General features: G+C 35.5%; 1 protein-coding gene across 21 annotated transcripts in view; it reads left to right on the top strand.

Moving 5' to 3' along the window:
- The window catches only part of RASAL2 (RAS protein activator like 2), a 389,304-nt gene that overhangs the window by 273,289 nt on the left and 100,658 nt on the right, over positions 1-15,357 (top strand). For 18 of the 21 annotated variants that reach the window (XM_005540081.5, XM_005540082.5, XM_074022720.1 and 15 more), the window contains one exon: positions 6,000-6,106. In XM_005540081.5, the coding sequence (XP_005540138.1) occupies positions 6,000-6,106 (107 nt within the window). Of the gene's footprint in view, positions 1-4,867; positions 5,205-5,999; positions 6,107-15,357 lie in introns of those variants that run through there. The other 3 variants (XM_045393193.3, XM_074022991.1, XM_074023014.1) reach the window with 2 other exon arrangements.

Here is a 15,357-nt window from a genome sequence, read left to right on the forward strand (position 1 = left end):
GTTTCCTCCTCCTATTTCATCCTTCCTATTCTGTTTCTTAAATGTCTTCTGTGCATCCTATGGAAGAAGAATGTTCCTAATTCAGAATTCACAGCATGGAGAGAGAAGTTATTTGCTTATCTCATTCATTAATAACTTGAGCCACCGACTTACCACATCCTATTTAATGTTGTCATTATTTACACAATGCAAGGGAAAATAGATTATAGTGAAGTGGCCTCATTCACAGCAACACTATATATGCCAAAATTTCAGTGACTTGAATGGGTACATAAACACAGTTTGGTTTGTATTCAATGTTTTATCATGTTTTGTTGAAATGTTGATTTTTAAAAAGGCTTTTGAAGTAAACTGAAGAATTTGCTTTATGAGAAAAACATTAGAAATTTGTTTGCTACCTACAGATATCAAAAATGTTAAAGAGGCATGTGAATAATTATAATTGAAAAAGTATTCACATTTATTCATGTTTTATAATTCTGTGCAAAAAATTACTAGGAATTGTTTCGGGTTGCCATTAATGTGAAGTGCTTAGACATCCTATATATGCCAAAGAAACTGCATCTGTGACATGTAATATTTTTCTGTTCTATTATAACTTGAGAATTTTACTATGATATTTTAGTTTCTTACGTAATTGTTCACCAAATTAAAGCTATAAATGTATTTCTACATTTTATTTACCTTTCTTGCTGAATTATCTGAACTTACTTTATTCCCCTTTAAATTTTGCCTCCATCCTCATAGAGAGTAATAATTGTTACTATCTCAGGGGCTAAGTAAAGATTAAGTAAGGTAGATACTAGACGCAGTACTTAGCACATAAATTCTCAACATGAGCTAAAATAAGCTGGGTGTGGTGGTGCCCACCTGTGGTCCCAGCTAGTCAGGAGGCTGAAGTGGGAGGATCGTTTGAGCATGGGAGGTACAGGCTGCAATGAGCTGAGATTGCGCCATTCCACTCCAGCTTGGGCGACTGAGTCCACGTCTAAAAACACACACACACACACACACACACACACACACACACACACACTCAATACGAGCTAAAATTATAATCAAAATATTTTCCCTAGACAAATTATTCACAAAGAGGTGCTTAAATAGCTTTTATAGTATAACACTTTCTTTTAAAAGAAAAAAAATAAATTATTATCTTTACCTGTTTTTTACACTATGGTAACTAATTCTAAAAATGGTAGACATTATAAGAAATTTATGTTATTTATATTAGTTAAGTATATGCAAATATTGTATGGCATATGAACTTCGGTTAAACAAGATTGAACAAAAAGTAAATGTAATTAATGTAATTGATGCCTATAGATATTTGACCATACAGTAATGACATTGTATAGCAGATACCTTTCTCATTTAAGATATTTTCAGAGGCTTTTGGAACCTAACCCTCAGTTAATATGATAAACATTTCACTTTACTCTCTTTCCAAACATAATAATATTCCAGATTTATTCTGAATCACATTCATTATTCAAAATCCTGAAGAGAAAATTGGCCTGGTGCAGTGCTCTCAAGCCTGTAACCCTCACACTTTGGGAGGCCAAGGCGGGTGGATCATTTGCCCAGGAGTTAGAGACTAGCCTGGGTAAGATGATGAAACAACCTCTCTAGAAACGGGCATGGTGGCACACACTTATAGTCCCAGCTACTCAGGAGGCTGAGGTGGGAGTATCACTTGAATCCCAGAGGTGGAGGTTGTAGTGAGCCCATATCATACCACTGCACTCCAGCCTGGGCGACTGTCTCAAAAAAAAAGAAAGACAAATAAAAGAGTTAAGAAATACCAGTAAGTGTATATCTATGGACTTTCAATATGATTAGTACCTTTTGGCGACACATGTCTGAGCAAGTGGTTTTTCTTTTAGAGTTAAAAAAAGACCTTACAAAAGAAGATTAATGAGTTTATGTGTTTTGGTGCAAAATTAGCTTTTTGGAAGAAAGGGGTTCTTTAAATCTAAAATGTAATAGTATTATAATGTCATTTCCTTAGCATATACATTTTCTTCTGTCACTGTCCTTGTATTGGCCAGTATTATCTGAACACGTCTGCCCCAGTTCCTCTCAGACTTTATCTCCTACTATTTGTTCCCACTCACTGGCATCAATCCCACTGGCCTCTTTGCTGCACTTTACCTTAGAAGCTTTGTGCTAGCCTCCCTCTACCTGTAGTCTTCTTCCATGTTAAACCTGCAAGGCTGACTTCTTACCTCCTGAAGTATTGACTCATACCTCACTTTTGCAATGCAACTACCTATTTAAAATTACTCTACTTCTTCATCTCCCTGACTACTTTTTATTTCCCCCAAAACACTTGTCACCTTCTAACTTACTCCTTAGCGTCCTCCGAAATACATGATAGGAATTTTTGGCATTTATTCCCTGGTAAGTGAACCAAAGGCAGTGTATACACTATTAGGTTCTAAGGCAGAAATTGACTCCTGTTTGTTGAACAGGAATATCCTCCACCAAAAGTACATTTGCCCCTATAATTATCCAGTTTTCAATTTCTTTGCCACACTTTCCAAAGAAAGCGCATTGACATAGAGGAAAATGTGTATGTTGAGGAAATGATACTACTCTATTTTGGATTTTAAAAGGTTCTTCCTCCCAGAAAGCTAACTTTGCATCAAAGCATATAAACTCATTAATCTTGTCTTTATCTCTGTTTGGTCTGGATAACCCAGTTTATTAAATGGTGAAGACCAGGACAGGAAAGGTGAAATGGCTTACACAGAATCGTACATATCATTGGTAGAGCTGCTAAGAAAAACATCCAGATGTTCTCTTTGTTCAATACATCATTCTATATGCGGCTCTATTGGAGGTTATCTCTCATCAATATAAGTCGTCACATCATCTGAGGTCATATCCAATGGCAAAGGAAATGAAGAGATAAATTTAAAACTTAACCAGGCTTTTTATAACTCTTTTTGCCTTTCAATCTGAAGATGAAAAATATTATTTTTAGAGATGAGAAAGTGAGGCAGTTTCAGGCCTTTATCTGAAACAATATTGTATCTCTCTTGTCTCATCAGTCTTAGAGAATGAGCATATTTTAAAATGACTGTAATTAAATATTGTCACTATGAAAAGAATATTAATTTTACAGCAAGTGAAAATAATGCAATAGTATGTAGCATGAGTGAGGGTAGAGGATACAGCTGTCTAATTTTGGTCTACTGGAACTAGTATAGATTTTCCTTCAAACTGAGCAGAAATGCAGCTCTTAGAGCATAGTAGCAACTTTCCTTTCTGCTTACAGATTTCAAGTTAAAGGCACAAGTTTAATATGCAGTCCATCCTGTGACTAATCCAGCAGGTTGCTCCTTCCGCTCTTGCTAATGCTGCTACCTTGCTTCTAAGTGGACATTGGTACTTGGGGTATTTATTTTTCTGTATGCTTTGAAGTAGTTATGAATCTTCTGAGAACTAAAGAATTGGGATTCTCCAATGGCCTATTCTACACGAGCAGATGAGTGGTATTCTTGTGGGGGTTGAGAAAGCGGCTGTAAACTTCTTTTCGTTAGGTAATTTAGCTTACCTTATTTCTTTTCTTTCCCCTCTTTAGTGGAAATTGTTCAAACTTCAGGAATGATTTAATATCTTCTTTCTGGACCCAATAATGCATCCTATAAGCTACATCAGCATTGTATTTTTTCCCATGATACAGAAAGAGAATTTAAAAAGAGAAAAAACAAGTATAACAATACCATATTTATTGGAGTTTGAAATGTGGCCACTAATTTTAGTCAATATAATTTCAAATAATTAAAAGCTTTGTAACATATTCATTTAATGAGTTTGTATGCCCGAAAGCTAAACTTGGATGTTTGGAAGAAAGTGAAGAAATTAATTTCAGTTTTTTTCCTTAGCCAGAACATTGCAAATTAAGGAAATGGTTTACTAGATCATTTTATCCCAGCTAATGAAACTTATTTTTCTTCCAGTTTGGTTTCTCTGTCAATTATTCAGAAATTAAAACATATTATATTGTAATATTAAATCTCCAGTATCTTCTAATTTGATATGAGGTTACCTTTATAGGTAATTATTAGAGGAAAGGTGAGATATTTTTTCTACCTTCACCAGCCCCATTCCCTGCCTGCCTTGCCCCTAGCCACGTAGAGTCATCTAACTTAGGTAATTACTCTGTAAAGTCATATTCCTGAAGTCTGGAAGTCTTTCTGTTCAATGTGCTCCAACAAGCTGATTTACTTAAATTCAGTGCTTTGTGCCATTCCCATGAATCTGAGCTAATTATGCTGCCATTTTTCAGAGATGTGCATTAGAAGTCATGTGTGCCTAATTCTGAAAACGGCTTTGTACATTAAGGCTCATTTAACTAGCGATGGTTAGAGAGAAGTTAAGGGACTTAGAGTTACTGGTCTTAATTTTAAAATACAGTAGTAGTATGGAACTCTCTTGTACTGCAAGCATATAAGATGCTATGTTGTCAGCCTCTGAATCTTTAGGAATGTTCCAATTTGGTTTATGCCTTACCAGTCAAGATGTCACAGAGAAGGTATGTTTAGTCATGGAAAAGAAAATCAGTGTCCAGCATGCAAAGATAGTAAATTTTCATAGGAGGAATTGATTTGTGTGCATTACTGGGTCTGTGTAAAATGGTGTCCTTTTGGCACTAGCTGAATATACATTTCAGTAAATGTTTTTGCTTGTTGCAGATTAGTGTAATACAGTGAAATTTTCAGTAACTGAGGGAAGGCAGTGGTTGGGCGTCTGTTAATAGCCCGAAAGTAACTAATGAGGATGTGCAGTCAGAACGATTGATTGAATAGCTGCAGTCCTGTGTGTTTCTTTCTTGCTTGCTCTCTCTGCAAGCTGTGGAGAGGGAGGGGGAAGAGCAAGACACAGAGAGGGAGCGAGAGAAAAAACGCTCTCTCTTAAGTGGAAGTAGCACGGATCCCAGGGGCCAGGAGGCCAGAAATGGAAGTTTAAACTGCATCTGTCTTTTAAAGGGAGAACAGCAGGAATCAAAATGTCAGTCTCCGGAGTTACAATTTACTCCTTATTTTATAAGATCTGGAAGATAACACAGAATACTTTTTTTAGGATGTGGCTTTTTTTTTTCCTTGTCCATGTTGAGATTATCTAATGTTATCTGAGAAGCTGGATTCCTTTATGTCTGTCAGTTGAAGTGGCGATGGGAAGCAGTTGTGATAAAGGTATAATACCTATATATCTATCATCTATGTGTGCGTGTGTATGTATATATATATACACATGTATATATATATATCACTCTATGAAAAAATCTTAAAAATGTAGCCTTAATACAGTATATAGTAATTAAATGGGAGAAGATCACATTATCTGCAAAATTCCTCAGCTTGTTAGGTCAGTTTGAACAGATTTAGGATTCCAGAGTAAGATCTTAGTAAGGTCATATTGCCAGAACAAGGAGAAGCTGATCTATTTTTATATCTGCATAGGCATATATGTTATTTTATCTTGGCAGCAGCTTTCAGTCTTCTCATGGCCCTTTTGTTGCAGTCTGGTGAATCATCTTATCTGCACAGAACTAACTTTGACCTTTGTGCAAACACCATCAAATCATATGCAACATTAGACTCTATTTTGTTCACAAGAATATTAGAATTTCCATTTTATTCTATTAACTCCTACATTGCTAACACATAGAGAAGTAGATTTATATACTGTGAGATACAACTACTAAGTGAACTTAAAGATATTAAACATAGCTCAGAGGAAATTATTTTTATATGTGCTCAGATGAAAATATAGTCTGTCACACTAAAGCAGATTCTTAACTATGACCAAGTCTCTCTAGTGTCTTGATAGTTTAAGCACCTCAAAGATAGACAAATTATGTGAGATAGAATATAATGTACCTTTAAAGCATGCTGGTTTGTTGTGAAAAACCAATAACTTTACAGTTTAGTGGAATATCCTAAATTTGGGGTTCTTAATGATGTTTCAGCCTTCCTCCTTTCTTCCAGAGGTACCAGCAGAAAGGTCCCCTCGTAGACGCAGTATCTCAGGGACCAGTACATCAGAGAAACCCAACTCCATGGACACTGCAAATACCTCACCCTTCAAAGTACCAGTAAGTGTTTATCTTCTTTATAAGAATATTTTACTTTTCTCCTTTCTTCTTAGAGTTAGAGACAGCTACTAAGGAATCCAAACATTTTTCTCTTCAAGAATTTCTTTATAATTCTGTGATTAAAGTACAGACTCATCAACTTGTATAAATCAACTGTGGTTAATATCAACTACTTTCTTTTTTTCTTTCTTTTTTTTTTTTTTTTTTTTGAGACTGAGTCTCAATCTGTCACCCAGGATGGAGTGCTGTGGCACAATAACACTCACTGCAGCCTCCACCTGCCAAGTTCAAACAATTCTCCTGCCTCAGCCTCCAGAGTAGCTGGGATTACAGGCGCATGCCATCATGCCCAGTTAATTTTTGTGCTTTTAGTAGAGGCAGGGTTTTACCACGTTGGCTAGGCTGGTCTCAAACTCCTAACCTCAAGTGATCCACCTGCCTCGGCCTCCCAAAGTGTTGGGATTCCAGGCTTCAGCCACCATGCCCGGCTGTCCACTACTTTCAGTATAATATTTATGAGGTTTTAGGGAATATTATTTTTACTCACAGGGTACTCACAAAATATGTAAAAATATTCACAAAATATGAATAAGTTCATATTCCTTTCAACTGTAGAGTTCAAATCCTTGCAGACATTTTTTTATCAAGTTGCTAGCAAAAACCTATCACAATGCTGTAAATAAGCTGGTGGGAGGTTTTTTTAGGAATGGGATGTAATTTTTTTTATTTTTCAAAGCTGGAGCATAAGCAGAGAGTGCTGAGACTCATAAAGTTGCAGACTAAATTCACAGAGAATTAGACAATTGTGAATTCTAATCCTAAGACTTGGTCTGCGCTTTGCTTAAGCTATCTTTTAGATGACCATGGAAGTGCTTAAGAAATACGTTGAAAGAAAGTAACTGCTTAAATTGACCAGGCAGTATTGAGAATCAGCATTAAATACAAAAGAGGCTGGGCTCAGTGGTTCACACTGTAATCCTAGCATCTTGGGAGACTGAAGTGGGAGGATTGCTTGAGGCCAGGAGTTCAAGACCAGCCTAGGCAACATAGTGAGACCCTGCCTCTATAAAAAATGAAAAAAAAAAAAAATTAGCTGGGCATAGTAGTGTGTGCTTGTGGTCCCAGGGGAGGCCAAGGTAGGAGGATTGCTTGTGCCTAAGAGGTCAAGACTGCAGTGAGCCATAATTGTGCCACTGCACTCAAGCCTGGGCCACAAAACAAGACCCCATCTCTTTAAAGAAAAAAAAGTACTAAGATGGAAGGGTCATATGTGATCAGGTCAGCTGACTATCAGTTACAGACCTATTTTGGACTTTTTTGATATAACTATGAGTAACCAATATTTTAAATCACCTATTTTCTTGGATAAGAAATATATTTATTTCCTAATCATATCATTTTATTAAAATTAATTATTTTTATACTTGAAAAGAATTGCTTCATGAGATTAGTCATTATTCTAGGCACAATGAAAATCAGTATAAGGTAGAAATAGACTTTTCTATTTGGAATAAAAAAGATTTCTCTTAATTCAGCCAAATTAATATGGTATAGCCTGTCTTTATTCTAATACTTTTTTAAAAGTTGGGATGACCTTTTAAGTGGAATTGATTTTTTGACATATATAAATTGGCATTCATTCATAAGATAACCAAAATGAGTGTTTTATTTTGTGTTAACCCTGAGGAGCAAGATTTTCCCTTGTTGTATCTCAGGACCTTGAAGAGTTTATGAATAGCAGTTACTGTGACACCTTTCAAATTTTTACAAATGTTCTCATTTTCAAAGATTACAAGCAAGTATTGGATTAATATTCTAAGCAAATTATGACAGGAATTTTTAAATATCAGATTTAGTGTCTTTTACTAAATTTTTTGTTCCATAAACATAGCTACCTATTTTTTATTTTATTTTTCTCATGAATGAAGAAAAACATTTATTTTTCACCTCCTCCTCTTGTTTTTTGATGATGCAGAAAGAATAGAGTAAAACTGACTGTCAGTATGCAAAGTTTGGTGAAAAGGATTGAGTTAGAATTTGAAGTTTTCACACCATCATGCTAGAATGGAATGGTGACTCTTAAATTTTTTTGAAAAAGTTGGTAACAGGATGAATATCCCTCTGCAATATGGTAACATCAAAGCATATCCTATATTGAGTCTAAAGTTCATGGCCAGGCTTTGAAAATCTGAATTAATTAAGAACCATAATTTTTATTTAAGTTGATGACTAATTTAAGATGTATCTTAATAATATGACTAATAATTCTTGAGTGAAAATTATAAACATAATGATAAACACATATGAAAGCTAACATTACTTACAAACCACTTACTCTTCTGGCAGTCTCAGCCATGTTGTAGATTTAGAAATAATGAGGGAAGAAAAGGGCCTCTGACTAGCAAATGACAGTCACAAAGCCCATGCACCCATGCACTTAACTCTCTAGGAGAATGTAACCATTCACAGGACCTCACCTAAAGAGTTTTCTGAAAAATAACCATTAGAACACACTGATTACAACAACAACAAAGAAATTTCACTAAGTAAAAGGACGAGGCAGGGAAAATGAAAAGCAGAGAATGATAAAAACAATCCGAATTCACTTAGGATAAAGGCAAACAGCCTTACATTTAAATTAGACCTTAAGGATATTACTGTGTTCCAGGGTGGTCTATAGTGCAGAAATTAACATTGATAATAATGATCCTGAGTCATCAAGAAAAAGTGAGATTATATTTATTTTGCTATTTTTTTAAAAAGTGGAACTGTGTTATATGACATGTGTCCATTGAGAATATTTAAAATGTTGAAGATATGTGATGTTTATAAAACTTGTTATCCAGAAAAGTGGTTTGTGAAGTACCTCATTCCTTGATCATGCTAGATAAATAATTTATATGTTTTTTAAAGAGAAATCAAAATATGCTGGCTAAATGAGGCACTGCAGTACTTGGATATCTGTAGAAATACATTGTATTTTTTTTAATTTTCATGTAATACCAATAGTAGTGTGATTTACATCACTTAAATATATATTACTAATTAGAAGAATGTCTAATTTTCAGGTCAACACACAATACATTTATAATTAATATCACAGTGTACTCTCCGAATTTGGGAAAGCAGTACAAAAAGGAGTCAGACTTTGAGATATTTAACTTAGAGTTGTTTATACAATATCTCAGATCGTTTCTATGTTAACTTGATGAAGAGACAGAACCAGTATTTTACCACAAGTACCAGTGGTTCCAGGATTCAGATGTCATTACTATGGTGAGCAGTAGGTTTACCACTCATCAATTGGACCCCAAAATTATAGTAGCGGACCCTCAGAAAGGACCTTATTCTTCCGAGCTCCATTTTCAGACTTACTGAGAGCAGATAAAATAGATTTTAACAAGTCCTAAATGAAATTATTTACAATGACACACTTATTGAATGCTTACTTTGGGCAAAGTATTGACGATTCATCAATTGATACCTTCTTGGCATACTGTGCTTGGTACAACAAAGTTTTCCATTCTGAGACCCTATATATAGCCTAGTAGCACGAGATAGAAAAATGACCAGATTCATAAAGAGGTAGGTGAGCATGATAACACAAGTTATTAGCAGCCCAATGTGTAAGTTAAGGCTTTGACAAGGAGCAGCATTTGAGTAGAGTTTCAAAGGCTGAAAAAAAACTAATGGACAGGGGAAGAAAGTACTCCAGGCTGCGGGAATGGCTTTTTTGATAGACACACAGTCATGGGATGACTGGTGCTTCCAGGGATTATAGAAAGAACTCAGTGAGACAGGAATTGAAAAGTATGTGAGCAAAAATGGCAGGTGAGAAGACCGGAAAGGTAGGTGGGGGCAAGACTGTGATTGAGTTTGTTCATCAAACTTAACTAAATTATACTTGCTGCTAAAGCATTAAAGATGTGTTTACTGGAATATTTGTCTTTGGCTCTAAAGCTAAACAAAGTGGCATGAATACTGTGAAATATGGGTAAATTACTTGACTCTTCTCCTGAGTGAGTCTTTTTTCCTCTTGCTGTCACTATTCCAACTCAGGGTGATAGGTAAGGGGCTATCATTCAATAGAAGGCCAGCCCAGCACTCACCCCTGGCCTTTCAGCTGATACTACTGATTTTTCTAGAATAATATTTAGCCTTAAGGAGATCAAGGAGAAGCCAGAGGGTAAAGATCACTCATATCCTGCTGGTTGATGCCAAGTAAGGCAGAAAGAAGAATAACTATAACAGTGAGCTCAAAGCAGGGAACCCTGAAAAACCTTTGTAAGTCTTCCTCATTCACAAAAATTTATGCTTTTAAAAACTTAAAATAGGCAACTGGTACAGCAGGGTATTCATGTATAGTAACATTCAAAATGAGGGAAGAAGAGGAAATTTATTTGGCTACTGAACCTATAAGTTAACGCAGTGTCTTGCTTTTCAGCAATATTTAAATGTATTTGTACTCTTATCTATCATAGCCGTAAGAAAAAGTAGTGATCTACAGCAGTGGTCCCCAACCTTTCTGGCACCAGGGACCAGTTTTGTGGAAGACAGTTTTTCCACGGACCAGGGTTGGATTGTGGGGGATGGTTTGGGGGTGATTCAAATGCATTATCTTTATTGTGCACTTTATTTGTTATTATTAGGTTGTAATATATAATGAAATAATTATACAACTCACCATAACGTACAGTCAGTGGGAACCCTGAGTTTGTTTTTCTGCAACTAGATGGTCCCATCTGGGGGTGATGGTAGACAGTGACAGATCCTTAGGCAGTACATTCTCATCAGGAACACACAACCTAGATCCCTCACATGCACAGTTCACAATAGGGTATGTGCTTCTACGAGAATCTAATGCCACTGCTGATCTGGCAGGAGGCAGAGCTCAGGCTGCAAGTGATGGGGAGCAGCTGTAAATACAGATGATGTTTTACTCACTCACCTGCCGCTCACCTCCTGCTGTGCCGCCCATTTCCTAACAGGCCACAGACCAGTACTGGTCCATGGCCCTGGGGTTGAGGACCCCTGGTCTACAGGAGAGTTTCTTCTTTCCTTCATTCTCATTCATATTTCTTCACATATACCGTAATTCCAGTTGCAATTATTTGTTTGTAGGTCTCTGTTCCTCATTAGATAACAGATATCTGTTCCGGTCATCTTCATAACTACCCCAGTGCCTAACACAGTACCTCCCACAGAGCAAACATTCAACAAATAATTGTTGAATAGATAAAATATGCATGAATTATCAAAGACCAGAATCAAATGAGTTTATCTCACATATATTCTCTTGATATTACTGATAATGTCTCTAGTCAAATGGAATATTAAATATTTAATTACATTTAATAAACATTTAATAAGAGATCATGTGGGATAAGAGTATACCCGGCAGAATGGATAGATTTTTTTCCTTAAAGAGACATTTTAATTAATATTTGAAATTCAGAACTATGGTGTTTTAGTTATATAGTGTATACTTTGTCTACTTATATTGGTAACTGAAACTACATAGAAATCTTTATTATTTAATGATTTGTTTCTGTGGCTATTTCTTGGAACCTTTCAGGTGTTATACATATGTATAAATTCACAATGTTTTTGCACATCTGAGTTTTGACTGTTCTTCAAAAACAGCTTTAGTCATTTGACATTTTCTCCTCTTTGAAAGATCATTTTTCATTTTTTCTTTAATATCGTGCTAGACTTTCATTTAAATGAAATTACTGGGATGATGAGGAACAATTGAATACATAATGAAAAGTTATCCAGGTACATACTTAAGTTTAATTCGGAAAGAGAAAATGATTATGTCTTGTGATTGTGTATATTTGTTTCACGGTGCCTGATATTTTGGAACAGGCTTCTTTCTTTATACTCTATTTATAAAGTGACTATTGATATTTATGATTTTTTAAATCACTTCTACTTATATGATACCATCAGTTTGGCTTTGGCTAAGGGGGAGCTGCTTGTGTTCTGGGCCAGGTGCTAGGTTTAGTGTTCTGATTTTCATAACACAATAGTCTAAGTTGGCCTTTCATGTAAGTATAACATAATACAGTTGCAGCTGCTTCGTTTGTGTTTGCTTTGAGCTTGGCTCTGAAAGAATTCAGGCACCAAAAATTATGCCAAGACAACCAGAAAGCATAATTGAACTAAGGCAGTAGCTGAGTATTCCTGTGTAACTCTCCTTGTGCTCTTGTCACTGTGACACCTAAGCATTCCCAATCAAATAAATATACTAGAAACAAAACATTGGTCAAAAAACCAAACCTTTACATAGTTTTTAGAAGAAAGTAAAGCCCTGGGAAATAAGATATAGACTAAAGTCCTGTGTAAAAAGAAATGTGTCTTAAGTATCAAGATGATCAGATTCAATTGCTATTGGTTTCTGTTTTGAATCCTCTATAAGATCCTATGTAAGTGTTTTTCCACGTTAAACAAAGAGACAGAAAACTTCACGTCCACTATTTAATAAAGACTAATAAGTGTCCATTGTCCGAACTAGGTTTTCAACTCTGGCCATATGTAAAAATCACCTAAGGAACTTCAAAAAATATACTGATGCTTAGACTCCACCTCAGACCAGTTAAATCAAAATTTCTAGATGAGAGCCCAGTCTTCTGTATTTTTTTAAAGGTCCAAGATGATTCTAATATGCAGCTAGGGTTGTAAACCATTTGTCTAAATGATTGATAAAGTATTAGGAACTCATTTTAGTCAGTGTCTTACCTGTGAATATCAGTGCTTTCTTTGCTACCTTCAAGTCTGACATAAGAAACTAAGAAGCAGTATTTTCTCAGTGGCCTTTGTTACTGATATACTAATTGCTGCATTGCCTATTAGTTGCCCTTCTGTGTTTGCCATGATCAGTTCAGATGACCAATGTAAATTTACAAAATACTTGCTTTACCTCTGACCAGCCTAAGAATCTCAGATTTTAGGGTGAAATATTGAAATTCAATTCATAGCATCCAAGCTACAATACAATTTCAACTTTCGTATTCTCAGTGTTATTGTATTCCAGGAGGATATTTAAAACTTATTTTCCATGATGCTCAAAGACTCTATATCCGTGTTTCTTCCCTCTTTTCACTAATCATCTGCATGGAGTTAAAATCCATAATAGGATTGCCCTCCAGTGAGACCTATTTTAATGAACAGTATATATATATACACACACATATATATATACATATACACACACACACGTGTATGAATATATAAATATAAATATATTCATTGTATGTCTATGAAAATGTTATTACCAAAGGTAGAAATCATATAATAATCATGGGGATGTCAGAAAATTATGGCCTGTAGATATTAACTATATCTTTAAGTCATTTTGTAATCAGAAAGGGCATAATTTTAAAATCCTCTAATGATAAATATCTTAGAAAATATATAATTTAGAACCAAGGGGCTCAGAGCAGAGAAAAAAAAAAAGAATAAGGCTAGATACAACTCCTTAAGGAAACAGGGTGGGAACTGGCAAATACCTGGAGGAAAAGAGAGCAGGCTTGGTTAGGAAATACTGCTAAGACTCTAAACTTGAAAGAATTAAAGAATGAGGGAAGCCCTCCTCAATCTGTGGTAATTCCTAGAAATGGGCTTGCAGCAGCACTAACTACTGGAGATTCCTACTTACCCTACCCAGGAGAAGAGGGCTGTTTGAGAGAGAGGATGATACTCACTTACAGCTCATTCTTATAGAAGATGTACCATAAACCCCTTTCCTCTCAAAGCAAAGATATTTCTCCTCAGCTTTAATGAGCAAGGGGAAACACAAGACCTCTCACTTCACAATGAGAAATAAACACTTTGAAGGCCTAATGCCCACTTAAGGGAGCATATAATTAGCTACTAAGTATAACCTCTTTTATAGAAGTTCTGAAGCCAGAGTGTAGAAAAGAAAATTTGCCACCTTCATGATTAAGCTAGAGTTAGCTATGCAAAAATATATATATATATTTTGCTCTTCTCAGCTGTACTTATACTCAGCAAGGTATGAGAATTGCTGGTAAACAATAATACCTGTGGTGTGCCTTTCTACCATAAGGCCCTTTAATTTCATAACCAATGCCGGTACCATTCCGCTGGATTTTTAAATGCTTTGTTTCTTTTATATTGAACATCTACTAATTTCAATTTAAAGAAACTTCATTCCAACAGTATTATTTGATTATAATATCAATACAAAATTTTTTGTCAGATTGTTGAGTAGCTGGTAAAAAAAAAAAAAAAAGGCTGTAGAAGAATTTGAATAGACATTTCTCCAAAGAAAATATACAAATGGTCAATACACACATGAAAAGATGGTCAATATCATTAGTCATTAAGAAAATACAAATCAAAACCACAATGAAACACCACTTGATGCCCACTAGGACGACCACAATCAAAAAGAGAGACAATAATAAGTATTGGTGAGAATGTGGAGAAATTGGAATGTAAAATGGTATGGCCACTTTGACAGCTCCTCAAAACATTACATATAGAGTTTGTATATGATGTAGCAATTCTACTTTCAGGTATATACACAAGAAAATTGAAAATATATGTCCACATAAAATGTACATAGATGTTTATAGCAGCATTATTTATGATAGCCACAAAGTAGTCATAACCCAAATGTCTATCAACAGAAGAACAGATATAGAAAATATGATTTAACCATACAATGGCTTATTATTCAGCCATGAAAAAGGAATGAGATACTGATACATGCCACAACATGAATGAACCTTGAAAATATTATGCTAAGTGAAAGAAGCCATACACAAAAGGCCACATGTTATATGATTCCGTTTATATGAGATGTTCAGAATAGGCAAATCTATACAGACCAAAAAAGAGATTAGTGTTTCTCATGAGCTGGGTGAGGGAGAAATGGGAAGTGACTGCTAATGGGCATAGGGTTTCCTTTTAGGTAATGAAAGTGTTCAGGAATTAGACTGTGGTGATGGTTGCACAGCTTTGGGGATATACAAAAACCACTGAGTTGCATCCTTTATTTTTTACTGATTTTTTTTTAGATAGGGTCTCGCTCTGTCACCCAGGTTGGACTGCAATGGCACGATCATGGCTCACTGCAGCCTCAACCACCCAGGCTCAAACGAACCTCCCACCTCAGCTGTGAAGCTGGAACCATAAGCGCATGCCACTGCACCTGGCTAATTTTTTTTTTTTTTTAAACTTTTGGAGAGATGGGATCTTGCTTATGTTGCCCAGGTTTGTCT

The sequence above is a fragment of the Macaca fascicularis genome, chromosome 1, assembly GCF_037993035.2.
Source record: "Macaca fascicularis isolate 582-1 chromosome 1, T2T-MFA8v1.1".
NCBI lineage: Eukaryota > Metazoa > Chordata > Mammalia > Primates > Cercopithecidae > Macaca > Macaca fascicularis.